The 27169-nt window shown below is 43.8% G+C and overlaps 2 protein-coding genes across 2 annotated transcripts in view; one reads left to right on the top strand and one right to left on the bottom strand.

Moving 5' to 3' along the window:
- The first annotated feature begins 3822 nt into the window (after positions 1-3822).
- Positions 3823-17244, top strand: GM2A (ganglioside GM2 activator). The gene is made up of 5 exons (XM_082726195.1): positions 3823-4195; positions 9998-10159; positions 15044-15223; positions 15604-15788; positions 16907-17244. The coding sequence occupies exons 1-4, from the start codon at positions 4103-4105 to the stop codon at positions 15757-15759; spliced, it is 591 nt and encodes a 196-aa protein (XP_082582321.1). The 5' UTR covers positions 3823-4102; the 3' UTR covers positions 15760-15788; positions 16907-17244.
- The window catches only part of SLC36A3 (solute carrier family 36 member 3), a 50666-nt gene continuing 28993 nt past the window's right edge, over positions 5497-27169 (bottom strand). Inside the window, exon 11 of the mRNA XM_082726190.1 lies at positions 5497-6422. Within this exon, the coding sequence (XP_082582316.1) occupies positions 6353-6422 (70 nt within the window). The 3' untranslated portion in view covers positions 5497-6352. The remainder of the gene's footprint in view (positions 6423-27169) is intronic.

Genomic DNA, 27169 nt, shown 5'->3' with positions numbered 1-27169 from the left:
TTGGGGTGTTTGTGGCTCCATTCAAATGTTAAGATTGTTTTGTTCTGGCTCTGTGAAAAATGCTAAACAACAACAACAAAAAAGATGTTGGTGAGGAAGTGGCAAAAGGAGAACCTTCCTACACTGTTGGGAAAGCAGACTGGCACAGTCACTCTGGAAAACAGTATGGAGGTTCCTCAAGATGTTAAAAATAGAGCTACCCTCTATTGATCAGCAATTGCACCACTAGGTGTTTACCCAGAGAATACAAAAATACTAATTCAAAGGGATTCATGCACTGTGATGTTTATAGCAGAATTATCTACAATGGCCAAATTATGGAAACAGCTCAAGTGTCCATTGACTGATGAATGGGTAAAGATGTGGTATAGGTACACAATGGAATATTACTCAGCCACGAAAAAGAATGAAACCTTGCCATTTGCAATGGTATGGATGGAACTAGAGTGTATTACTCTAAGCAAAGCAAGTTTGTCAGAGAAAGACAAGTACCATATGATTCCATTCATATGTGGAATTTAAGAAACAAAACATATGAGCAAAGGGGGAAAAAAGACAGAGAGTTAAGAAACAGACTCTGAACTATAGAGGACAAACTGATGATAACCAGAGGGAAGGTGAGTAGAGGAATGGGTGAAATAGGTGAAGGGTACTAAGGAGGGCACTTGCTGTAATGAGCACTGGGTGATGTATGGAAGTGTTGAATCCCTATATTGTACACCTGGAAGTAATACTACACTGTATGCTAACTAACTGGAATTTAAATTAAAACTTAACAAAAGCATATCAAAAGATCAGGTAAAGGGGCGCTTGGGTGGCTCACTGGGTTAAAGTCTCTGCCTTCAGCTCAGGTCATGATCCCAGAGTCCTGGGATCGAGCCCCGCATCAGGATTCCTGCTTGGCAGGGAGTCTGCTTCCCCCTCTCTCTCTGCCTGCCTCTCTGCCTACTTGTGATCTCTGTCTGTCAAATAAATAAATAAATAAATAAATAAATAAATAAAATCTTTTAAAAAAATCAGATAAAGTCTGGAGGTTAGTTAATAGCAATGCAACAGGGTCACTTTCTTAGTTTTTATAAAAATACCCTGATCTTTTTTTTTTTTAATTTAAAATCAATTAGTTAAGGCTGAAGAGTCCAAGATGGCAGAAGAGCAGGAGACCTTAATTTTGTGCGATCCCAGTAATTCAGCTGGATAGCTATCAAATCATTCTGTACCCCTGTGAACTCAACTGGAGAGCTAAGAAAAGAATAGCTGCAACTCTACAAATAGAAAAGCCACCACTTTCTGCAAGAATGACAAGATGTAAAAAACTCACCTTAAAAAACAGAAAAAAGACAGTAATGACTGCCAGGGACCTAATCAGTATGGACATAAGTAAGATGGCAGAACTAGAGATCAGAATAACAATGATAAAGACACTAACTGGGCTTGAAAAAAGCATAGAAGACGCTAGACAATCCCTTTCTGGAGAAATAAAAGAACTAAACTCCAACCAAGTTGATATCAAAAAGGCTGTTAATGAGATGCAATTAAAAAATGGAGGCTCTTAAAAAAAAAAAAAAAAAAAAAATGGAGGCTCTTACTGCTAGGAAAATGAGGCAGAAGAGAGAACTAGTGATCCAGAAGACAAAATCATGGAGAAGAAAGAAGCTGAGAAAAAGAGATCAACAACACAGCCACATGCAGTAGAATGAAACTGGATCATTTCCTTTTACCATATACAAAAATAGACTCAAAAGTGATAAAAGACCTAACGTGAGACAGGAATCCATCAGACTCCTAGAGGAGAACATAGGCAGCAACCTCTTTGACCTCAGCCATAGCAACTTCTTCCTGGACACCTTGCCAAAAGCAAGGGAAGCAACAAGTGCAAAATGAACTATTGGGACTTCAAGAGAAAAAGCTTTTTCACAGCAAAGGAAACAGTCAACAAAACTAGAAGAAAACCAACAGAATGGGAGATATTTGCAAATGACACATCGGTAAAGGGCTACTATCTGAAATCTATAAAGAACCTAACAAACTCAACATCCCAAGGAACAAATAATCCAATCAAGAAATGGGCAGAAGACATGAACAGACATTTCTGCCAAGAAGACATACAAATGGCCAACAGACACATGAAAAAGTGCTCCATATCACTCAGCATCAGGGAAATCCAAATCCAAACCATGATGAGATAGCACCTCACACCAGTCAGAATGACTAAAATGAACAAGTCAGGAAACAACAGATGCTGGCAAGGATGTGGAGAAAGGGGAACCTTCCTACACTGGTGGTGGGAATGCAAGCTGGTTTAGCCAATCTGGAAAACAGTTTGGAGGTTCCTCAAAAAGTTGATAATAGAGCTACCCTACAACCCAGCAATTGCTCTACTGGGTATTTACCCCAAGGATACAAATATAGTGATCTGAAGGTGCACATGCATCCCAATGTTTATAGCAGCAATGTCCACAATAGTCAAACTATGGAAAGAGCTCAGATTTCCACTGACAAATGAATGGATAAAAAAGATGTGGTGTATATATATACACTGGAATATACTCAGCCATCAAAAAATGATATCTTGTTATTTGCAAAGACGTGCATGGAACTGGAAGGTATTGTGTTTAGCGAAGGAAGTCAATCAGAGATAGATAATATCATATGATCTCACTGATAAGTGGAGTTAGAGAAACAAGACAGAGGATCATAGAGGAAGAGAGGAAAAAATGAAGCAAGAATAAACTAGAGAGGGAAAAAAACCATAAGAGACTCTTAACCATAAGAAACCTAAGAAACCATATGAGGGTTGCTGGAGGGGAGGAGAGTGTAGGATGGGGTAGCTGGGTGATAGACATTAAGAAGGGGATGGGATGTAATGGGCACCGGGTTTTATATAAGACTGATGAATCATAGGCTTATACCTCTGAAACCAATAATACATTATATTGATCAATTGAATTTAAGTTAAAAATGTTTAAAAAATAAAAAATGCAATGCTTTTACATTTTAATAAGATTTTTAAAAAGTCAATTAGTTAACATGTAGTGGTTTAGTGATTCATCGGTTTCGTATAACACCCAGTGCTCATTACATCAAGTGATAAAAATACCCCGATATCTTAATGCGAACAGTGGGGAAATTAGTAGAATTCTGTTAGTTTTGCAAGTTTTCTTTAATTCTAAAATTAATTCCAAAATTTAAAAAATTATATATAAAGAGACAATTGGGTAAGTTTTAAATTGTATTCATGCATTCATTTATTCACCCAAGATTGATTGCTCATTATGTGTCAGGTCCTAAGTCACGTTAGGGACCAAAAGTCATAGCGCCACTCCTTGTAGAGTTTACAATTTAGTGGTGATTTGGCAGGAATAATATTCCTATTGCTTTTTTAAAAAGCAAAACTCAACTACAAAGCATTATAACTTAACAAAATCTTGGCTGTGGGCTATATAAGCAGAATACTTGCTCTATCATTTTTTAGCTTTGTGACCTTGGCAAAGCTAACCTCACCGTGTGTGTTTTCCTCAGTGGTAACATGGGGAAAAAAAAAAAATTCCCTCATCGGTGTTTAACAGTACTTAGCATGCATTAAAGCACTTACTATCGGTTATTACAATTATGATTATAATCATTAAAAAGACACAGTGATTCGTAACACGATACAGGAGAGCGTTAACAGGGACAGGGAGGGTGACATTCAGTCAAGGAATGTATCCGGGTTTGAAAACAAAAAAGCTTTTCAGGCAGGGATGGTCACTGCCTGCGTGGGTTTAGGAGGAGCAGCTTCTCCCCGCCCCCCGTGCTCTGGCCCCGCCCTAGGCCCCGCCCCCTCTATCAGCCGGCTCCACGGTCGCCAGTCAGAAGGAGGGGCTTGACGCCCACGCCCAGAGGGAGGGACTGAAGGCGGAGACTCAGTCCGGCTGGAGTCAAGAGAGGTCCGTGTAGCACCAGGCCTTGAAATCTCCCATTCCCCATCGGGCGGAGCAAACCTGGAAGTGGCCTCGCTGTTTTGCATAGCAGTGACCAGCTTTGCATAATCAGGGAAGGCCAGCATTTAAAGGAGACGCTACTGCCACAGACCTAGTAGACCGGCGCAGACGCACTGTTTGCGATGATGCTGAAGATGCAGGCTCCTCTTCTGATGGCCTTGGGCCTGCTTCTCGCCGGCCCTGCGGCCCATGCACACGTCTCCGCCCGCGCCCCGGTGAGCCCCCGTTTCCTCTGGTGGCTGCTTCCAGCTTGCCGGCCCAGTTGGGGTGGGATTATGGGGGTGACTTCTCCGGTTTCTAGAATTCCTTCTCTTTTGTAGAGACTCCTAAAGTCACTAACTGTGGGACTGTGAGTGGGTCCTTTTCTCTCTCCGAGTTTCGGTTAGCTCATCTGGACAGTGAAGGTGGACTGCTCCAGACATTTGGGAAGGGTTAATCTAATCTCCCTCAGGTCTCTATTCTCTTTCTTTCTTTTTTTTAAGATTTTATTTATTTACTTGAGAGAGAGACAGTGAGAAAGAGCACGAATGGGGAGAAGGTCAGAGAGGGAAGCAGACTCCCCATGGAGCTGGGAGTCCGATGCGGGACTCGATCCCGGGACTCCAGGATCATGACCTGAGCCGAAGGCAGTCGTCCAACCAACTGAGCCACCCAGGCGTCCCAGGTCTCTACTCTCTTGTCCTCTTCTTCCTGAACGTTTGAATGAAATTTGGCAGAACTGCAAGGCTAAGGAACTGCTTCCAGGCCCAGAGCTCAGCCTTGTTTACCGGCCTCCTCCCTTCCACCACCCATAAAAAGACCTGGCACCCATCCCTTCTTCTCTGTACTGCTCTGTGTCTCAGCTTGTCCTGATGGGTGGGTGGGTTTGAGAGGCTTGTTCTTCCCGTGCTCCAGATCCAACCCTGTGACCCACTGCTTCTAGTTGCAGGCCACAAAGAGTCTCCAGCTTCCTCCTTCACTTTTCACTCACCCCATGCTCCAGACCCTTGGAAAAGGGAAGTTCTGTCATTCTGGGATCTGGAGCAGCCTAGTTCCATTGCCTCTTTGCTGCATAGCTGTGGGCAAGACACAGATGGGCATGATGATACCAACCAACCTGCCTTTCTCAGATGGGTGTGAGTGAAAGGAAATGCTTTTGTGGATAGAAAGGCTCTAAAATCTTAGGCAAATAAAGTGATACAAACCAGTAGGCTTGGCCTCATCTTGCCCCAGGGGCAAGGAGTCCCATTTTATTTTTCCTGTTGAATGAAGGCATAAGGACCTGTTGGCCTTATGTGCCCAGAGGATTCCCAGTTTGACCCCAGATGTAGGCTGAGACTGTTTCTCTTGGTTCCAGGGCTGACCGCTATAAAGGCAGAGTCTGGCTAGAGCTCCAACTTGCCCTACATCCCCATTCCCTTATATGTCTTGGCCATGGTTGCCATCCCAGACCAGAGGGCTTTAGATAGATCAGCTGTTTTGGGAAGGCCCTGAGATATCATAGAATTCACCCACCTCACTCAGGCCCCTATAGGATACGGGCCCGCACACCATTCATTGTGCAGCAAGAGGCACTTTGTTTTCTCTGGGCTCATGGTGATTCAGAGCCCTATGTCTGAGACCATGGGCCAGATAAAGGTAGTGGGGTGATCGTGAGCATTTAAGTATTTGGAAACCTGAGTTTTATTTCCTTTTCTGGCATTAACCAGTGTCGTGTCACTGGACTGTGGCCAGCATTAGACGGGAGCGAGAATGTCTAATCCCGTGCTAGGCATACAGTAGGTGCTTAATAGATTCGGTGATACTGTATAATGACTGTCATTTATTGTGCACATACTCTGTGCAACGTGTTGAGCTGTGTGCTTTTATTCCTAATAAACTTTTGTGGGGCAATGCTTTTTTTTTTTAAGGTTTTATTTATTTATCCATCAGAGAGAGAACAAGAGAGAGAGCACAAGCAGGGGGAGTGACAGGCAGAGGGAGAAGCTGGCTCCCGGTTGAGCAAGAAGCCCGATGCTGGGCTCGATCCCAGGACCCTGAGATCATGACCTGAGCTGAAGGCAGATGCTTGACTGACCACGCCACCCAGGCATCTCTGGGGGAATGATTTTAGATTTATAGAAAAGTGCAGAGAGAGTGTGGATTCTCATAAACTCCTCATCCCATTTCCCCTAATGTTAACATCTTCTATTACCATTGTGCATTTGTCTGAACTGACAAACTAACATCGGTTCATCACCATGAACTAGACTCCAGACTTTATTTGGATTTTACCAGTTTTTCCATGAATGTCCTCTTTCTGTTCCAGGATTCAGTCCAGGGCTCCACAGTATATTTCTCATCACATCTCCCCAGGCTACTGTGGTCTGTGACAGCTTCTCAGTCTTGTGTTTTCATGGCTTAACAGTCTTGAGGAGTGATGACCTGTATTTTCTGTACAGACTTCTCTTTTTCCCAGTAGCTCTGTGAGAAGATATAATTGTGCCCATTTAATAGATGTGGAAACCAAACCTCAAGAGGGTAACTTACCCATGGTCTTAGCTGAGGGGTGATTGGCACCGAGGTCTGTGATGTCTACCTGTATTTTTGCCTCCAGACCTGTGCCTTTCTCCTCTGCCCTATGTTCCCTCATCCCACGTATTGGCCTCTCCCGGGAATGGTAAATACAGTGGTCTCCCCCTTACCTGTGGTTTTGCTCTCTGTGGCCTGGATGTGCAGTCTGGGAGCAGATGATCCTCTCTGACATCATCGGAAGTTTAATAGTAGCCTAATATTATATCACAATGTCTGTGTCATTCCCCTCCCCTCATCTCATCAGACAGGCACTTTCTCGTCTCACATCATCAACAGGAAAAAGCACTGAGTGTAGTATAGTAAGATATTTTGAGAAAGAGAGAGACCACATTCACATAACTTTTGTTATGGTTATGATGGTTCTGTTTCATATTAGTTATGGTTGTTAATCTCTTACGGTACCCATTTTATAAATTAAACTTGACCATAAGGATGTATAAAAAAATGCATAGAAAAAAACATAGACTATATAGGGTTATATGGGGTTCAATGCCGTCTGTGTTTTCAGGCATCCACTGGGGATCTTGGGACGTATCCTGCACAGATAAGAGGAACTCCTGTGCCGGGTCTGGCTCGTAGTGAGCATTGCTAATCCTTCCTGCCTCTGTTTCCAGATGAGGCTGGACCCAGCTGCAGAAATCACTCCCACAGAAACCTCTGGGAAACTGCGTTGTTATGCCTCCCCCAGGACCTGAAGGACAGGGAGCTTGGGGGAAGGGAGGGAATTTTTCCTCTTTAGCAGGACACTCTGGATACCTGCCCCAGCCTGGAAGGAGTCCTTGCTGTGAAGCAGGTTGCCTTAGGATCTGTGAAAGCAGCCCCAGAAAATGGCTAGTCCTCCTTACCAACCCTTCAGCCCAACTCTTAAGTCCAGGCATTCTTTCATTTGACAGCGGCCCCCGAACTGGTCTCCCCGTTCCAATCCATTGGATTGGACAATCCACTTGTCCCTCTCCAATCCATTCTCAACCATAAACCAAAGCGTGGTACTCTCTTGCACAGGGGTTCCATTGCAATATAGTAAGTCCAGGGTCCCAGTTATGACGTACGAGGTCATACATTAAATGACCTTGCCATCCCTCTAGCCTCATCCATGTCATTCTTCTGCTACACCTAGCCCTATAGCCTTCCTCTAGTGCCCAGACCAGCTAAAATTCCTACCACAGGGCCTTTGCCCATGTTGTCTCTGTCTGGAGAGAACATTCTTCCTCTCTGTACTTACATGGCTGACTCCTCATCCTGCAGGAGTCCGACTTAAGTATCATTTCCTCACCGCCTTATTTAAGTATTTAAGTAAGCCCTTTGTTACTCTCACCATGACCTCTGTGCGTTTCTTTTCTGGCTCTCAGAAATCATGGTGGGTAGTATTTATTGGTATTAGACTCTAAGCTCCTTGAGGCAGGGCAAGAACATTTCTTTCTTTCTTTCTTTCTTTCTTTCTTTCTTTTTTTTTTTTAAAGATTTATTTATTTATTTATTTATTTATTTATTTATTTGACAGAGAGAGAGAGAGGGAGGGAGGGAGAAATAGCGAGAGAGGGAACACAAGCAGGGGGAATGGGAGAAGGAGAGGCAGGCTCCCCACTGAGCAAGGAGCCTGATGCAGGGCTCAATCCCAGAACCCTGGGATCAAGACCCAGGCAGAAGGCAGATGCTTAATGACTGAGCCACCCAGGCGCCCCAGGGCAAGAACATTTCTAATTGTTTACCACTATTAATACAGACTTAGCCCAGGGCCCATGATCATTGCTCCTTAAGTATTTGTGGGATGAATACTGAAGGAAATCTTTATGGGTACCTGCCCTGTGTGAGGGGCTGTGGGGCATGCATGTCTGAATCAGACCCTGTCCTGCTTTTCTTACTCCCATGACATTTCATTCCAAGGGACAGAAACCCATTCCAAGAAGCTCAAATAAAGGGAAGTTTACACCAGGTATCCAAGGAATCTCACGGAAGTAATGGCAGGAAGTGGAGGCTGGGCCACATCCTGGCTTTCATTCTGTGAGCCAGCCCAGCTTTGGGCCTGGCACTGTGTTAAGATCATGAAGCTCTCATGCTTGTGCTCATCCTCACAAATGCCCTAAGAGGAAAGTATAAAGCCTTCACTTCAAAGATGTGGAAATTGAGGTGCCAAAGGGGAAACGGCCTCACGGAATCATGTGATGTGGTGGCTGAGCCACGCTTGTTGACTAAGGCTCTGATGTACCCTATATCACCCTCCAGAGTCATGCCTTCCACTGCTACCCCATACTGCCTGGTTAGACAGGGGTGGGGAGGGGACACCTCCGTTCTCTCCCCCAGAGACAAGCAGAGCCCTTAGTTCTTGCCTCTTCCCAAACTTTGGCTTGGTCATGAGTCACAGGTCTAGGTATTCTAGCCTCATGCCAAAGGTTATCACCCAATAACAGCGCAAAGTCCTATAAGTGATTTTTGTCTCAACCTCCATGTCCCAGAGGCAGTGAGAATCTGTCAGCCTAGCTTGGGTTAGGTGTTTCCTTTCAGCTCAGTTGGCTGTGTTGACGATGGGGTGAGCTCAGGGGTGTGGGGCTGGCTGGGTTTCCTTCTAAGATGGGATGTGCATGGTGGGGGTGCCTGAAGTGTCTCTTAAATGGCCTTCGGGGGGGGGGGTGGGAAAGGGGTGAGTGGGTGGGCAGAGTCTGCCTGATATTGAAAGTGTTAAAGATCATGGACAAGTAAGCAGGGTTCTGTGGGAGTGGGGAGTCAGCAGTCTTGTGAAGCCAGACAAGATGGTGGAATTCTAAGACCTCTGTGGGATATGGAGGAAGAGGAGGAACTGGCTGAGCAGAGGCCAGGAAGGTGATTCAGATGGGGCAGGGCATGGGCAATGGGATAGGGGGCAGGAAGCACTAGTTAGGACTGGGGAAGCTTGTTCACTAGGGTTCATCAACAAGCACTCCACTGGGGGTCTCTCTGCATATGTCCTTTTACCTTCCTGGGCTGATTGCATACTCCTTGAGGGTGGAGTTTCCCATTGTGTAAAGTTTCCTATTATTCCTGGCCCTGGATTGGGCATGGGTTATGACATGAATAAGGTCCTGGGCATGAGGCTGCAAAGGTGAATCCTCCGGGAGCTTCTAAGGAGGTACCAGGACTGGCTGGAGGGGGTGGGGGTTCGGGAATGGGAGATCAGAGAAGGTACCTACCAAGGGTAGATGTGGTTAGTCACCTGTTTTGAAGCTCAAGGTCTGGTATATTGTGCTTTATAGTTTACGGCACACTTTTGGGAGATTATGTTTTTGGAATCTTTTAGTATAGTACTACCCAGGAAATGGGGACCACAAGTGTTATCCTGGGCTTCTAGGTACAGACTTGCAGGTAAAGCTCAGGGTGGGGAGGTACCTCGCCCAGTGTCACACCCTCAGTAGCCTGTTCTGTTGACGCTTCTGACCTGCGAAGTTTCCTTTTGACAATGCTTCTTTTCTTTCTGCCTGATTTTTCCTTAGCCACCCCAGGTAATTAGCTTTTTCTGGGAGAACTGCCATGAAAGGAAGGACCTTGTGCTGCTCAAAGGCATGACTCTGGAACCTGACCCCATCGAGTATCCTGGGAATGTGACTATCAGCGCCGAGCTCCATGTCCCTGTCCCCCTCAGCAGTCCTCAGAAGGTAAGCCTGGGCATGGGCATGGTTGGGGAGGTGCTGGAGGGAAGGTGTGGGGGGCCATATGGCAGGGACCCTGAAGGATGTATGTTGAGGGACCTGTGGGTAATTGTGCAATCCCGATTTCTCAGAGCAACAAAGGATGCATAGATGCGTAGACTGTCTAACAGCCCCAGTCGGGCAATGTTGTTGTGGTGCTGCTGTTAATTATAAAACAGACACATCACTTCATAAGTGACATCGAGTCACTTTGGCAATCACAAATTGCCAAAAGGTGGGGAGAAATATATCACCTGAAATCTCTCTACCCAGTGATAGGGGTAAACACTTTTAACATTTGGTAGGCGAGGCTTTGGAACTGTCCCCCAATCAATCACATATAATACACATATTCTTTAAAGACTTTATTGATTTCCAGAGAGGGAGTGAGACTGTAGGTCTGTCCTGGTGTACTTAACAAATCTATTATCAGACATATAGTTTGTTTCTGTGGTAGTTTTTTGTCTGTTTGGTTTTATTTTTTGGCTGTTAGAAATACCTTTGCTGAAATTATTTTTGTAATGTATCTTTTAGTCCTTCTCTGATTACCTAGACACAGACTTTTTAGGTCTTTCTGGTGCCTCCAGATTTTTGAATCCATGTATGCTCTCCAACAGATTTGCCTTTTTCCACACATCTGTTGATTCTGAGCATTTTCTAATAACATTTTCCACTATTTTATGTCATCCCTGGGGAGGTTTGATGTCTTTTCATTAATTTTGTTGCCCTTTGTGTTTCCTTTGAGATTGACCAGTTTGATCATGTCTGTTTTCTCTGTTGGGGGTGGCTACTTCCATACTTTTTCAGAATAATAAAGGCTTTTTATTATCTATTTAACACCATACATTGTTATCCTTCTCACTACTTTGAATTGCTGCCTTTATAGCATATTCTTATATGCCCTTCTGCTTGTCCTGTTGCAGCTCTACTCTGGCCCCAGTTTTATTCTGATTCTTTGAAAGGTTTTTGATTTGGAATCTATCCCTGTAACTACCCTTCAACCTGCCCGAATCACAGCCTCTACCTCGTAGGCTGCTTGTGGACAATTGCTGGATTAATAATGTGGAGAGTACTTTGCATAGGGCCTGGTCCACAAGACCTGCTCAGAAAATGTTAACTCTTGTTAATTGTTCAATTAGTGTCTTTTCCTGCCACCCAGGGACCCAGACAGAAGCCCCAGCTGTGTGTGGACCGCTCTAGGGCCCTGCCTTCCTTGGTACCTCCTTCTAAGTCTTTTCCAGGCGAGATCATTGCATTTTTTTTTTTTTTTTTTTTTTAGCTGAACTTCAGCTGATAATCTAGCAGGGTCACACAAATGCCATTTCCATGCTCCTGCTGGGTCTGGGATGCAGCACTCTGGCAGATGCTCTCATGCCATCATTAGGCAAAATGCTGGCATTTCTGTGACACTGTGCATCTGACTTGGAAGGAAAAAACTCACAATCTCCTTCTGCCCCCAGCCTGCTTTTCTTGGCTTCTTCAAAGACCATTAAGATGGACACCACCACCCTCTTTCCTATCCCTTAATTACCTGTCAAATATTTGGGCCATTGCACTTTTTAAAAACCGTGCTCAGGTTCCCTTCACCCTACATTTCTCTTCTGTTATTTTTGGTTTCGTTCTTTTACTTTTCAGGTAATGTGCATATTAGCTATTAAATGAAAGCCACTGAACACATGTGTAGGAAAAAAGATGATTGGCCTCGTTTTACAGATAAGGGACACTGAGGCTCATAGAAGGGTGCAACTTGCCCCAGGTCACGTGGTTATCAGCACATTCAAGGCTGGGTGTCCTTATGTTGTATTGTTCCCTGTTCCTCAACTCTTTCAGGCAGGGAGGTGGACTTAGCGCCTGATATGTTTGGAGGAGAATGCTCCAAAACTTTCTCTTGCTCAGCAGAGACCCCCTTTTGAAAGAGTGTCAGGACTTCAGCCCCGTATGAGCTTGGGAGGCATCAATGGCTTCCACCTCTTGTTACTGAGGCCTAGAGAGGAGAGTGAGTGTTCCAGACCCACGGCCCATTAGCTGGAGAACCAACACGTCCTCTCTTCCTCTGACCTTGCTGAGGTGGAATTTTTTTTTAATGCAAAGTCTCATGTCGGACCTGGATGGACTTAACCCCAGTGGCAATGTTGAGAAGCTGGGTGTCCCAAATTCCATGAGCCAGGAGCTGGGGCCACCCAGGAGCTCCCTTTTCCTCTCATGACTTGCTTCATAGGATCCGGAATAATTTATAACTCCATTCTGTGGGCCTTCTCTCAAGTTCCAGCCTCTGGGACCCTGGTTTTCCCATCCTCAAGAATCATAAATTGCTGTTTTATTTGGCATATACCCTTATGTGGGGCTTTTAGACATGGCTTTCAGGCCTGATGGTTTGGCTTTTTTCCTCTCTAAAATCATGTACCTATAGTGCCCCTGCCTGAGGCCTGTGGCCTTTATAACTGCCCCCTTCCCAGGGCATCACATGACTCCCCTTCACTTCCTATCAGTGTGTTTTTATCTAGAGCTTCTGTGTGCCTATCCAGGTGGGAGAGGTCAAGAGAAATCATTTTAATGTGTAAGAAATTTTTACACTTAGGATGTCACAATGGGTCAGTGTCTTCGAGATCGTGAGATCCAATTATTCGATCGTTAGGATGGAGGAGTGGAGACCTGATGGGGAAGGGACTTGCGTATGGGTCCTGGCAGGTGCAGTGTTCCTGTCTTGATTACCTGTCCGTGCCTCTGTCTGTCTGGTTGTCGGGACAGGTTCCATGACAGAAGTTTATTTAGATCGAGCTACCTAACTGCAACAGAAGTCTTGGGCTAGAGAGATTTATGGTACCTTTTTATCCAGCCTTGAGTGCTTTCCTGAGCCATGAGAGCAAGTCGGTTGAGAACAAGGGCTGGGAAATGAGTCATGGTTTGTGGTCCCCAAATGATAGGCATGACTGCTGCCTCAGAAGTGCCTGTTGCCCCCCATTCCATGCACCGCCACTGAGGACCGCTGATGCTGTGCTTGTCCTGGGTGGGGGAGGCATGGCTCCTGGCAGATACAGCCCCACATGGGAGGACACCAGGCAGGACTTGGCCCCCACTGGTGCCCTCATCTGGGCTTTTCTGCTTAGGGCATAACTGACTCAACCATTTTCCTTGGGATATTGGTGAAACAAGGGGAGGGGAGACAGTATTGGCTGAGGGAGAAGGGAGGACAGATATCCTGCAGGAGTTAATGTTTGGCTCTCAGACATTGTGCCAAGTGTTTTATGGGCACTGTCTCACTCGATGGGATCTTGTAAGAGAGGCAGACATATCCTGCTTTTGAGGTAAGGGAATGGAAACTGAGAGAAGTGGCTCCAGGCAAGGGCAAAATACTGGAAAGTGGCAGGAATTGCTTTCTAACCCAGGCCCTGTGGTTCTTCCTTGGCAGAGGGGCTGGAACAGGCTTGGCAGGAGAGCAGAGAGGAGGGTTGGGAGGGGTGGCGTGTGAGTGGGGCGTGGGGGATACTGTGTACATCAGCAGGGCGGGAGGATGTCAGTGAAGGAGACGATGTGAGTTTGTCCTCTTAGCATCCAGAGTATACTGACATCTCCCTTCCTCCTGGGCCTGGATTATGACATCTAGGGCAGTTGGGAGACTGAGTCCACAGCCTGCAGAGCCAGCCCAAGCCCTCCAGGGTTTGTCTCAAACAGAAAAGTCCTAAATCAAGTGAGCCTGGAGGCTGGGAAATATGAAATTGCTAGGATGTCAGAACTGAAAAGTGTCTTAAAATTGTGGTTTCCTGCTATAACACCCACAAAGGGTCAGATGCTCAAGTGAGCTAACGTACTCCTGCCCTTTCCTTACTATTTTCCCTTGATATGTTTTGGGGAGTTGAGGGCACGGACATGGTCAAGAGAGACAACTCACTCAGTGAATGCCTGGCACGCATCCGGCACAGCTGGAACTGTCCGCCTTGAAATCCTGGCCCCTTCTAGGTCAGCGGCAACCTCTAGAACGGGAATAGCATCCTGATGGCACATCCTGAAGCACATCGTAGATCTTCTCGTCCAGCTTCTCTCTGGCTGTAGGGCTCCTCTGGTAGCTTCTCGAGCTGAGTCCAGGGAGCCCACCATTTCCTGGGGAGTCGTTCTGTCTGTTGTAACCTAGCTATGATGGTTAAGAAGGTCTTCCTTTATATCAATCCCATAGTGATCTCCCTATAAATTCCTTTTGTTTTCTTGGGATGCCCGGGTGGCTCAGTTGGTTAAGTGTCTGCCTTCGGCTTCAGTCATGAAGGACTCTGGGATCGAGCCCCACATCAGGCTCCCTGCTCCATAGGGAGACTGCTTCTCTCTCTCTCTGTGATCTCTTCTTGCTCTCTCAAGTAAATAAATTTTTAAAAATGTTTAAAAAATATATAAATACTGTGTTTGGTAGCTATACAGAGAAAATTTGATCCAAGGATAGAAAATAGGTTTCTGCTCCAATTGGCTGGCAGTAGCTGAGGTCCTACACAGACAAGGGCTCTGAAGCCAAGATTGGGCAGAGAAGAGAAGTCTAGGAAATGGTGCTAGTTAGCTAGTTAGCAGTTAGATGGCAAATGCCTTGCAAACCCAGTGCCACCGATGGTAGTGACTACCTAAAGAATTCTAAGACTGAGGTTCATTGAAGGGTGAAAAAAATCACCCTGATTAATACCTGCTACGGGCGCTGGAAGAGGTGCCATTGGGATATGTGCCACAATATTGTCACTGCTATATCAGAATATCTCCAAGATCCCATCCGATTAAAAATTCTGTGATTAAAATAAAATGCTGACCTTTTGGAGATGTAGAGAGGCTGGGATGTTTGCCTTGGAATTCATACTGTTTCAAACTCTTTCTCACCAGGTAGAATTAATTATAGAGAAGAAAGTGGCCAATTTCTGGATCAAAGTTCCATGTATGAGCCATGTTCGTTGCATCTTTGAAGACATCTGCCAATTATTAGACTTTGTCATCCCCCCTGGACAGCCCTGCCCAGAGCCCCTGCATACTTATGGGCTTCCCTGCCACTGTCCCCTCAAAGCAGTAAGTACTTCGGGAAGGAGAGTATTATTTCTGTGGCTGGAGTAAAAATGTGGGGTTTGGAGAGATGGGTTCTCACATTCTCCTCCTGCAGATCTGGATGTTTGTGGGTGAAAACTGGTGTGATCTATCCTGAATTGCTTATGTTTGGGGGGCCTTGGTTTATCCACTTGTGAACTGGGTGACTTGAGCTGCAGTGTGGCCTCCAGTGCCCCTGAGCTGTAACCTTCCATGCTGTGTAGAGCTCCAGCCATCTCTAATCTCACGTGGCACTCAGGAGAGTGGGAGGAGGGGCAGTTCATGGCTGCAGTCTTAGAGGAGAGCTCCAGGAGAGTCCCGTCAGTAGGCTCCCGCTGACCTGTGATCCATTGGTTTTCCCGCAGGGCACCTACTCAATGCCCAAGACTCAGTTCACCCTGCCCAACACGGACCTGCCCGGCTTGATCACCTCCGGGTCCTACCGCATCTGGATCTTCCTCAGCAGCCGTGGGAAACGTCTGGGCTGTTTCAGGATCTTTGCTGCTCTGAAGGGCGAGTAAAGTGGCACCAGCCGCAGCAGAATGAAAGGGTATGAGGAAGTTGTCCCTCTTCTTCTACCTTGCACTTGCCAAGGTCAAATTCTGACTCTCTATCCCCTTTCAAGCCCCTTTCTACAATGATGCCACTTCCCTCACTGAAAGTCCTTCTGTGCCACCTGCGTTCTAGGCTTGGGCAGGCAGCTTTGACTTGGGGAGGAGCTTGGCAGCTCTTGATAGCCCATGACTTGCCAGGCCGGCCGTTTCATCTTCCTTCTCATCCCTATGATTTTCTAAGAGCTTAACTCATTTTCTAAATAATTAAGCAATAGGACTAATATATTTTGTGACCCCAAGTTCAGACTGACCCAGTCTTGGTTTCCTGAAGTATCTTCATGATTTTCTTAAAAAAAATTTTTTTTGGTCACTGACTTGAAAGCAGAATGAGAGTATGAACGGTCTTTGTTTTACTCGAGCCTGCTTATAAGGAAGGGACTGAAGTAGTTCAGCTTCGCCTCTTCCTCCATTAACTGCTATGATTAATTCAGTATTCTTTTCTAGATTAGGAACAGCGGGGCATAGCGTGTCCTGGGGAGGTAGGGCACGTGGTGGAGGGCTTCACTGGGAGAGGTATTTAAGAATGCTGTATGTATTTAAGAGAGTTTACAAACTCAGCTATCTGCTGGACCAAGCATGAGACCTAAATGAGTGAGGACAACCACGAGGAACATATTGCTTCCAGGCACGTCTTTTAACCTCCTTTGTGTAGCAGCTCATATCCACTGTTATGAGGCAGCTGGTGTCCAGTCTCAAGCTTGGGACTATTATCAGGGCTGATGGGGCCTGAGTTGAGTTAGAGAGGGTGCATTCAGCCCTTAGGGGCAGCTGGTGCTGCATGAGAGTATCGTGGGCCCAGTACTACCAAATAGTCTCCATTTTTTTTCCCCCCTTGGAGAAGCCAGAAATGCAGACTTTTATATGAAATCTTAGAGTTTTTACATATTGGCAACTAGTTATTTTTTAAAAACACTGTGCAGGCCAAGAGGGCCAAACAGACTTGCCAGTGGGGAAGTCTGGCCCAGTGTGGCCAGTTTGCGACCTCTGATGTAAGAATACACATTGTCCTTTCGATCTAGAGACAACTCCTTCAGTGCTGTTTTTCCCTCCCTAGGGTCAAATCCATAGTCTCTGACACATGGAGCAGGCTCTTGCAGGGCTTGGGGATGGGGAGGCAGCCTCTCAGGATGGGAGCTGCAAGAATCACAAGGCCGCATGCCCCAGCCTAGGAGTGCTGTCAGGGTGAATGGGGAAAACCCTGAAGATTTGGAACACACCAGCAGCTGCTCTGTGGAGCAAGGATCCCATGAAGAGGGGTGGATCGCATGAGGGGATCCCATGAAGAGGCCATCGTCCCATCCTCCACGCAGCCTACTGACCTATGGATCGACCCCAGCTTCTGGGCTCATTTGAAGCCTGGAATGGCAATAAAGCTTTTTAACTTGCTGAGAACTCCTTTGTCTTGGCTGCATATTTGTTCATCTTGGGATTTTAGGAGCTTGTCAGTGGTGGGCTGTTCCTGGTGGAAGGGTTTGTTGTGATGGCACAGAAGAGCTGAGGTGGTTCCAGGGACCATCTCTTCTGTTTTTGTCTTGTGAGTTGCTTGTTATCCCTGTTTTATTCAGCCTCATCACCGTTCAATGTTCTTGGTTTACTTTTTGACTTTCCTATTGCTCTGTGACCATGCCAGCCTTTCACCTTTTGATTTTTTGTCCTCATTCTCACAGTTGTTTTCAGTTCATATTTGAGAATGGAATCTCATTATCTTGGTATATCTTCCCATGTCATGACAGGCTCTTGGGTCCAATGTTCCCCTGGGTCTCAGTGGGGAAGGGGTGAGAAATGTCAAATTAGAGGCAAAATAGACTTTTTAAGGAATGATACTGAGCCAACTGGAAAGCCATTTGGAAAAAGTTGAAAATATATTTGTACGTCACACCATATGCAGAATAAACTCCAAATGGATCCAGGGTCTAAATGTCAGAAAATGAAACCATACAAATACTAAAATAAAATATAGGTGAAAAATCCAGAGGTGGTAAAATATTGAAACAATTGACCACCTTAAAAAAAATATTCATTTCTTAAGAAATAGCATAAAGTCAAAAGACTGGAGGAAAATATTTACAACACATATAATAAACAAACCATTAATATTTCTACTGTATAAAGAATGAAACATTGAAGGGACTAAAAACCTGATAGAAAAATTGAGAAAAGACATGAGTAGACAACTCTCTTTTCTTTCTCCCACACATCCTCACACTAATGTAAAAATGGCCCTTAAACCTGAAAAATGTACAAACTTACCCAAGATTAGAGAAATATCAATTGAAACACTAGAGAGGATGTCACGTCTCAGACTGGTAAACAATAGAAGCACAACCACATGACTAGGCAAGGCTGTAGGGAGACAGGCATCCCTACACAGCTAGTGGGAATGCAAAATGGTACAATTCTTGGCAGGAATTTGTCACTCCCTAACCAAACTTCAAAAACACTTACTTTTTGACCCAACATTTTACCACTGGGGATATCCTCTAAAGATAAACCTCCAACAATAAAAAATATGCCCACATGTGATTATTCACTGCAGCATTGTGATTGCAAAGACTGGGAATGTAAGTGTCTATCAGAAAGTGACTGAATGAACCACAGTATATGTGTACACTGAGTACTTTAGCTACAAAAAAGAATGAGGAAGAGGCTCAGAGAACCATCCCTTCCAAATCAATAAAAATAAGTCAACATCCTGGCATCTAACAGTAAAACTTATAAATCTCAGAGACAAAGAGAAAATCCTGAAAACAGCTTGGGACAAGAGGTCTATAACCTACAATGGTAGAAACATTAGTTTGGCAGTAGACCTATCCACAGAGACCTGACAGACCAGAAAGGACTGGCATGATATATTCAGAAAAATATACAACCAGAATACTTCATCCAGCTAGGATGTCACTGAAAATAGAAGGAGGATAAAAAAACTTCCAGGGCAAACAGAAACTAAAAGAATTTGCAATCACCAAACCAGCCCTACAAAAAATATTGGAAGGAGTCTTCTAAGCAAAGAGAGAGCCCAAAGATAGCATAGACCAGAAAGGAACAGAGACAATATTAGCAATCACCTTACAGGCAATACAATGGCACTAAATTCTTATCTTTCAATAGTTAGCCTGAATGTAAATGGGGCTAAATGCCCCCATCAAAAGACACAGGGTATTATATTGGATAAAAAAGCAAGACCCATCGATAAGCTATATGCGTGAGACTCATTTTAGGCCCAAAGACACCTCCAGATTTAAAGTGGGGGGTGGTGGTGGAAACCATTTACCATGCTAATGGACATCAAAAGAAGGCAGGGGTGGCAATCCCCATATCAAACAAATTAGATTTTAAACCAAAGACAGTAATAAGAGATGAGGAAGGACACTATAATCATACTTAAACTGACTATCCAACAAGAAGTTCTAACAACTGTAAATATTTATGCCCATAAAATGGGAGCACCCAAATATATAAGCCAATTAATAACAAAATTAAAGAAACACATCAAAAATAACACAATAACAGTAGGGGACTTTAACACCCCCCTCACTGAAATGGACAGATAATCTAAGCAAAATCCAACAAGGAAATAAGGGTTTTGAATGACGCACTGGCCCAGATGGACGTCACCGATATATTCAGAATATTCAGTCCCCAAGCAACAGAATACACATTCTTGTCTGTGGACATGGAACATTCTCCAGAATAGATCACATCCTGGGTCACAAATCAGATCTCAACTGGTACCAAAAGATTGGGATCACTCCCTGCATATTTTTGGACCATGATGTTTTGAAACTGGAAATCAATCACAAGAGGAAATTTGGAAAGAAGTCAAATACATGGAGGCTAAAGAGCATCCTACTAAACAATGAATGAGTCAACCAGGAATTTAGGAAGAATTTTAAAAATCTATGGAAACAAATGAAATGAATACACAACTGTTCAAAACCTTTGGGATGCAGCAAAGGCAGTCCTAAGAGGGAAGTATATACCAATAAAACAAACCTTTCTCAAGAAACAGGAAAAGTCTCACATACACAACCTAACTTTTATACCTAAAGCAGCTGGAGAAAGAACAGCAAATAAAGACTAAACTCAGCAGGAGAAGAGAAATCATAAAGATTAGAGCAGAAATCAATGAAATACAAACCAAAAGAACAGTAGAACAGATCAACAAAACTAGGAGCTGGTTCTTTGAGAGAATTAATAAGACTGATAAACCCCTGGCCAGAGTTATAAAAAAGAAAAGAGAAAAGACCCAAATAAATAAAATCATGAATGAAAGATGAGAGATCACAACCTACCCTGAAAAAATACAAAAGATTATAAGAACATATTATGAGCAACTATATGTCAACAAATTAGTCAATCTGGAAGAAATGGAATTGATTCCTAGAGATGTATAAACTACCAAAGCTGAAACAGGAAGAAAGAGAAAACCTAAACAGACCCCTAACCAGTCAGGAAACTGAGGCAGTCATCAAAAAATCTCCCAACAAACAAGAGCCCAGGGCCGATGGCTTCCCAGGAAAATGCTACCAAATGTTGAAAGAAGAATTAATACCTATTCTTCTGAAGCTGTTTCAAAAAATAGAAACGGAAGGAAAACTTCCAAACTCTATGAGGCCAACATTACCTTGATCCCAAAACCAAAGACCCCATCGAAAAGGAGAATTACAGACCAATTTCCCTGATGAACATGGATGCAAATAGTCTCACAAAGATACTAGCCAATAGGATCCAACAGTACAGTATAAGGATTACTCACCACGACCAAGTGGGATTTATTCCTGGGTTGCCATGTTGGGTCAGCACATGTTGCTGACCCAAATCAGTTGCAAATCAATCAATGTGATACACTACATTAATGAAAGAAAGGTCAGGAACCATATGATCCTAAAAAAAAGGTCGGAGGAGAACCATATGATCCTCTCAATAGATGCAGAAAAAGCATTTGACAAAGTACAGCATACTTTCTTGATTAAAACTTGTCACAGTGTAGGATGGAGGGTACATAATATCATTAAAGCCATCTATGAAAAACCTACAGTGAATATCATTCTCAATGGAGAAAAACTGAGAGCTTTTCCCCTAAGATCAGGAACACGATGTCCACTGTTATCACTCAAGTCAACATATTACTAGAAGTCCTAGCCTCAGCAGTCAGACAACAAAAAGAAATAAAAGGCATTTGAATCAGCAAACTCTCACTCTTTGCGGATGATATGACAGCTTGAGTGACAAACGCAAAGGACTCCACTCCAAAACTGCTAAAACTCATATAGGAATTCAGTAAAGTGTCAGGATATAAAATCAATGCACAGAAATCAGTTGTATTTCTGTACACCAACAATGAGACAGAAGAAGGAGAAATTAAGGAGTTGATTTACAATTGCACCCAAAACAATAAGATACATAGAGATAAACCTAACCAAAGAGGCAAAGGATCTGTACTCAGAAAATTATAGAATACTCATGAAAGAAACTGAGGAAGACACAAAGAAATGGAAAAAAGTTCCACACTCATGGATTGGAAGAACAAATATTGTGAAAATGTCTATGCTACCTAGAGCAATCTACACATTCAATGCAGTCCCTATCAAAATACCCTCAACTTTTTTTCACAGAAATGATACAAGTAATCTTGAAATTTGTATGGAACCAGAAAAGACCCCTGAATAGCTACAGGTTGTTCAAAAAGAAAACCAAAGTTGGTGGCATCACGTTTCTGGACTTCAAGATCTATTACAAAGCTGTCATCATCAAGACAGTACGGTACCAGCCCCAAACCAGGCACATAGATCAATGGAACAGAATAGAGAGCCCAGAAATGGACCCTCAATTCTATGGTCAAATAATCTTCAACAAAGCAGAAAAGAATATCCAATTGGGGCGGGGGGAGAAACCAGTCTCTTTAACAAATGGTGTTGGGGGTGCCTGGGTGGCTCGGTTGGTTAAGCAACTGCCTTTAGCTCAGGTCATGGTCCCGGAGTCCCAGGATCGAGTCCTGCATTGGACTCCCAGCTCCATGGGGAGTTTGCTTCTCCCTCTGACCTTCTCCCTTCTCATGCTCTCTCTCAGTCTCTCTCTCTCTCAAATAAATAAATAAAATCTCTAAAACAAACAAACAAACAAACAAACAAATGGTATTGGGAAAATTGGACAGCCACATGCAGTAGAATGAAACCGGACCATTTCCTTTCACCATATATAAAAATAGACTCAAAAGGGATAAAAGACCTAAATGTGAGACAGGAATCCTTCAGACTCCTAGAGGAGAACAGAGGCAGCAACCTCTCTGACCTCAGCCACAGCAACTTCTTCCTGGACACCTTGCCAAAGGCACAGGAAGCAACAAGGGCAAAATGAACTATTGGGACTTCAAGATAAAAAGCTTTTTCACAACAAAGGAAACAGTCAACAAAACCAGAAGAAAACCAACAGAATGGGAGAAGATATTTGCACATGATATATCGGTAAAGGGCTACGATCTGAAATCTATAAAGAACCTAACAAACTCAACACCCAAGGAACAAATAATCCAATCAAGAAATGGGCAGAAGACATGAACAGACATTACTGCCGAGAAGACATCCAGATGGCCAAAAGACACATGAAAAAGTGCTCCACATCACTCAGCATCAGGGAAATCCAAATCCAAACCATGATGAGATAGCACCTCACACCAGTCAGAATAGCTAAAATGAACAAATCAGGAAATGACAGATGTTGGTGAGGAGGTGGAGAAAGGGGAACCCTCCTATACTGTTGGTAGGAATGTAAACTGGTCTATCTACTCTGGAAACAGTATGGAGGTTCCTCAAAAAGTTGAAAATAGAGCTACCCTGTGACTCAGCAATTGCATTACTGGGTATTTTCTCCAAAGATAGAAATGTAGTAATTCAAAGGGGCATGTCCACCCCAATGTTTATAGCAGCAACGTCCACAATAGCCAAACTATTGAAAGAACCCAGATGTCCATCGACAGATGAATGGATGAAGAGGGTGTGGTGTGTAGGTACATATATGTATGTATATGTGTGTGTGTGTGCATGTGCAAGTGTGTGTATTATGGAATATTAGGCAGCCATCAAAAATGAAATCTTGCCATTTGCAACTACATGGATGGAATTAGAGGGTATTTTCCTAAGTGAAACAAGTCAATCAGAGAAAGACAATTATCATATGATCTCACTGATGTGAGGAATTTGATAAACAAGAGGGTCATAGGTAAAGGGAGGGGAAAATGAAAGAAGATGAAACCAGAGAGGGAGACAAACCATAAGAGACTCTCAATCTCAGGAGATAGAGGGTTGGGGGTGGAAACAGGTGGGAGGGTTAGGATGTCTGGGTGATGGACACCGGGGAAGGTATGTGTTGTGGTGAGCACTGTGTATTGTGTGAGACTGATGAATCATGGACCTGTACCCCTGAAACAATTAATACATTATATATTAATTTAAAAAGAATGAGGAAGATCTTTGAACTGATATATTGTTATTTTCAGGTTATAGTGTTAGGTGCAAAGGCAAAGAGAGAAGTATAACGTGCTACTTTTCACCTAAGAAATAAGGGGTGGGTATAAATAAATACACATGCATTTGCTCATTTGTAAAGAGGAGCCAGGACTGATGAGAGTAGTTATTTACAGAGGGTAGGTAAGAGTATCGGGGGAAGAGGGCGAAATGATAACAAGGCATAGAGGACAAAAGGGGTGGGATACTTCTGTGTAACTGTGACTTAGACGCATAATAATGTTCCTCATACCCAGAACAGGATTAAAATCATCACGGAGATGAGGGGAATTCAATATGGAATACAAACAATAACAAACATATCATATTTCACATGAAGAATGCAACCATATTGACGAAGGTGAGTAAGAAAGATAAGTAACTGAAGTTACAGTGTTTTGATGGGATACTATAAAGCTAAAGACCAATGGATCTGCACACAAATATTGGAGTCGAATTAATTTGTGTTTCACAGGAATAGGGGTTAGAAATTTTGAAAATAAGCGTATGTTAGGATTGAAAAACGAAACATGGTGTGGATAATGAGAGCGTGGGGGCATACTTAAAGGACATGGAAACCAATTTGAAGGAGCTCTCAATGGCCAAATCTAGGACATTTTGAGCAATAAAATAAATAATGACAGTAATGTATTCTAATCCATTAAATACAGAAAAATCCACGAGTCCATATATGTTAGAATCCCAGTGAAATATAGAAGGAATATTGGGAAGAGGAAAAAAAAATCACCATTAGGCAAATAACATTGTAATAACAAGGAACACCTATGAACGCTAAAATTATTGGGTCAAAGTATGATCAAAAGCAGGATTTTATGGGGCACGTGGGTGCGTCAGGTTAAACCATGGACCCTTGATTTCAGCTCAGGTCATGATCTCAGTGTCATTGAGATCTAGCCCCCCACTGGGCTTCACACTCAGTGGGGAGACTGCTTGAGATTGTGTCCCTCACCATCTCTCTCCACTCTCCCCATCCCAGCTCGTGTGCTCACCCTCTCTCTCTAAAACAAAACAAAATGGGATTTTCATGGTTTCAAGGTTCTTATAAGATACCAACTGCAAAAGGGAGAATCGTCACTTTATGGTGAGAAAACTGTCAGGCGCCTCCTTAACCAAATGTCAATCACTAAGTTAACATCACTAATAATAAGACATTGACCTTGGGTACCTCCCAATATGAGGCACTGATAAAACACAATGAGACTTGTGTGGTATTGTAAGAAATGGGTTAACCTCAGTGAGGAGAAAAGAGACAAACCCAAATTGAGAGACACTACCAAATAAATGCCCCGTATTCTTCAAAAGTGTGGGGCCATGAACAATAAGGAAAGACTGAAGAACGGTCACAGATCAGAGAGAATAAACTGTGGGCTCTTGAATTCAATGCTGGATTAGAAAAAGGCCCCAAAACAGGATTTCACCAATGTCAATTACTTGGTTTTGATCATTGCATTAAGGTTCTGTAAGACGTTAACATTAGTGAAAGCTAGGCGGAAGGTGTATTGGGAACTCTGTATTATTTTTGCCACCTTTAAGTTTTTTCAAAATAGAAAGTTGTAAAAATATATAGCTGAAGGTTCCATTTTGAGGTACAAAGAGGGTATGAGCTAGCTCTCATGCCACTTCAGCCCAGCAAGGGAGACAAATGTATGCAAGTAAATACCACAACTGTGGTGTGTTACGAGATAGAAGTTCCTGGGGACTACAGACTCTGGGTTGGTGCATGAAATCAGAGAGGGTGTTCTTGAGGACGTGGCAGCTGACATCCGAGAAATGAGGAGGAATGGATCAGGGAATGAGAGGAATAGTGTATGGGGAAGTTCTGCAGCAAGGGGGTGCATGGTGTGTTTAGGGAACCGGACAAGGGCTGTTAGGACTGGAAAGAAAAGGTGCTGCTGGTGCAGAAAGAAGCCGGGGAGGTGGGGAGGGGCCAGCTCACCCAGGGCCTTGCAAGTGGGTCCCAGTTTTTGCCAAAGCAGCCCAGACAACAGAGAGTTTATCCTCCATTGTTGCGACTAGACTGATCAGTTTGGGTCCTATCGGTGATCTTCAGAGTGCTGATTGCAATCAGAGTGTATACATTGTACCCGTGACACAGTGCCCGAGTTTTCTTGTGTGGTAGCTTATCTGCGTGACCTATAAGCCCAGCTTCTTAAGTTAAAGTCCTCCTGAAGATCTTCCCTTTCAGGAGTCATATCACTTCAATTTCACTTTCACGTGGTATAGGCATACCAGGCAGAAGTTCTGCCCCCTCACCCATTTTTTTTTTTTTTTTTAAATCTTTGAACTCAGGGACTTGCTTGAGGCTCTCCTGTGGAGGTTTGAGTCAGCCTGGACACTTTGCCAAGAGCAAATCTTGTGCGTCCTTAGGAGTTTGCCTTTCAGTTTCATTGCCGGGGCACTGTGACTTATAAATGGTTGCACTTGGGTCACTTGGAACCAACTCTGGATGCCTCTATTTTCACGTGGGTGACTTCTGCTGCCCACCACGCCACCCACCCAGGCAGAGCCTGTGTTGCTTTAGCAATATCGACTTGAGTTCTGTAGCAATCCCAGTTCTCTAAGTGCTCCTTCTTTCAGGGGGCTTGCTGAAGATCTGAAGTTCAGCTCTGTCATTTTAAGGCTGATCACATTTGTCCAGCAGAGAACTACAGTGGGAAACATTTCTGAAGGTCCTGGTCGGGGGTGGGGGCAAGAATGAAGTGGGGAGAATTCAGCCTGCATTGTTGCAGTTGGAATGGCCAGTTTCAGTGATCTAAAGATCTGAATGTAGGTTGCAATCAGATAGCACGTGTTGCGCCAGTCACATGATGCGGGACGTTCATTGTCTGGTGACTTACCTCCCTAATCTGTTTTGCATTGTTTTACTTTGCATGCAAACTCTAGTGCCAAGGTTGGCTATCCACTATCTGTAGACTATTCAGTGCTCTGAGACGCAGAGATTCTTACATTCCTTTTCCCAGAGGTTCTTTTGCAACCCAGGGTCTATTAGCGTCATGGACTTTGTGATTGTGCCTGAAATTGCACGTAGATCTTAGCATGTGCACATATATGTGAATTTTATGAAGGAAGATCTATGACTTCCATTAGAATCTCAACATGGTCTATAACCATCTCCTACCTCAAGGTCATAAACCACACTGTCAACCTGCATTTTTATTGCCCTGTATTCTAAAGGAAGTCTTCCCTATATTCCCCAAAGCCTTTCTCCATACTTGTTGCCTGAGTCTCAAAAGAGCAAAGATTTTTTTATTGGCTTATAGCTTTCTTATCTAGTGATAGGATGCTTCTCTCTACCCGCCCCCTCTTTCATAGCTACTTCTCATCTCTTCTAAGAGGTTGCTGTTTGACATCTGACTATTCGTAATGGATGATGACTGAAGATGGGAACTCTCCTAACTCCGCTGGGATTCCTGGTGTTCCATAGCATCAATCACGTTATAGAAGGGAAGGTTGAAAGTGATATTACTGAGCCCCTGGGTGGCTCAGTTGGTTAAATGATTGCCTTTGGCTAGGGTCATGATTTCATAATCTCAGGGTCTTGGGATCAAGTCTTGCATCGGGCTCCTCCTGCTCTATGGGATGCCTGCTTCTCCCTTACCCTCTGTTCCTTCCCCTGCCTGTGTTCTCTCTCTCTCTGTCTCTGCCAAATCAATAAATAAAATCTTAAAAAAAAAAGAAAAGTGACATTGCCTCTAAGTATTCATTATACTGTACATTTGTGCTTACATAATTTAAAAAGTTTTTTTGACATTGTGTTTCCACTATAGTGAAACAAATCATCATTAAAATTTCCC

This window comes from Mustela nivalis (genome assembly GCF_964662115.1).
Source record: "Mustela nivalis genome assembly, chromosome: 3".
In the NCBI taxonomy this organism is placed as follows: domain Eukaryota; kingdom Metazoa; phylum Chordata; class Mammalia; order Carnivora; family Mustelidae; genus Mustela; species Mustela nivalis.
The sequence above is the reverse complement of the archived record's forward strand: the minus strand, read 5'-3'. Positions and strand labels throughout refer to the sequence as shown.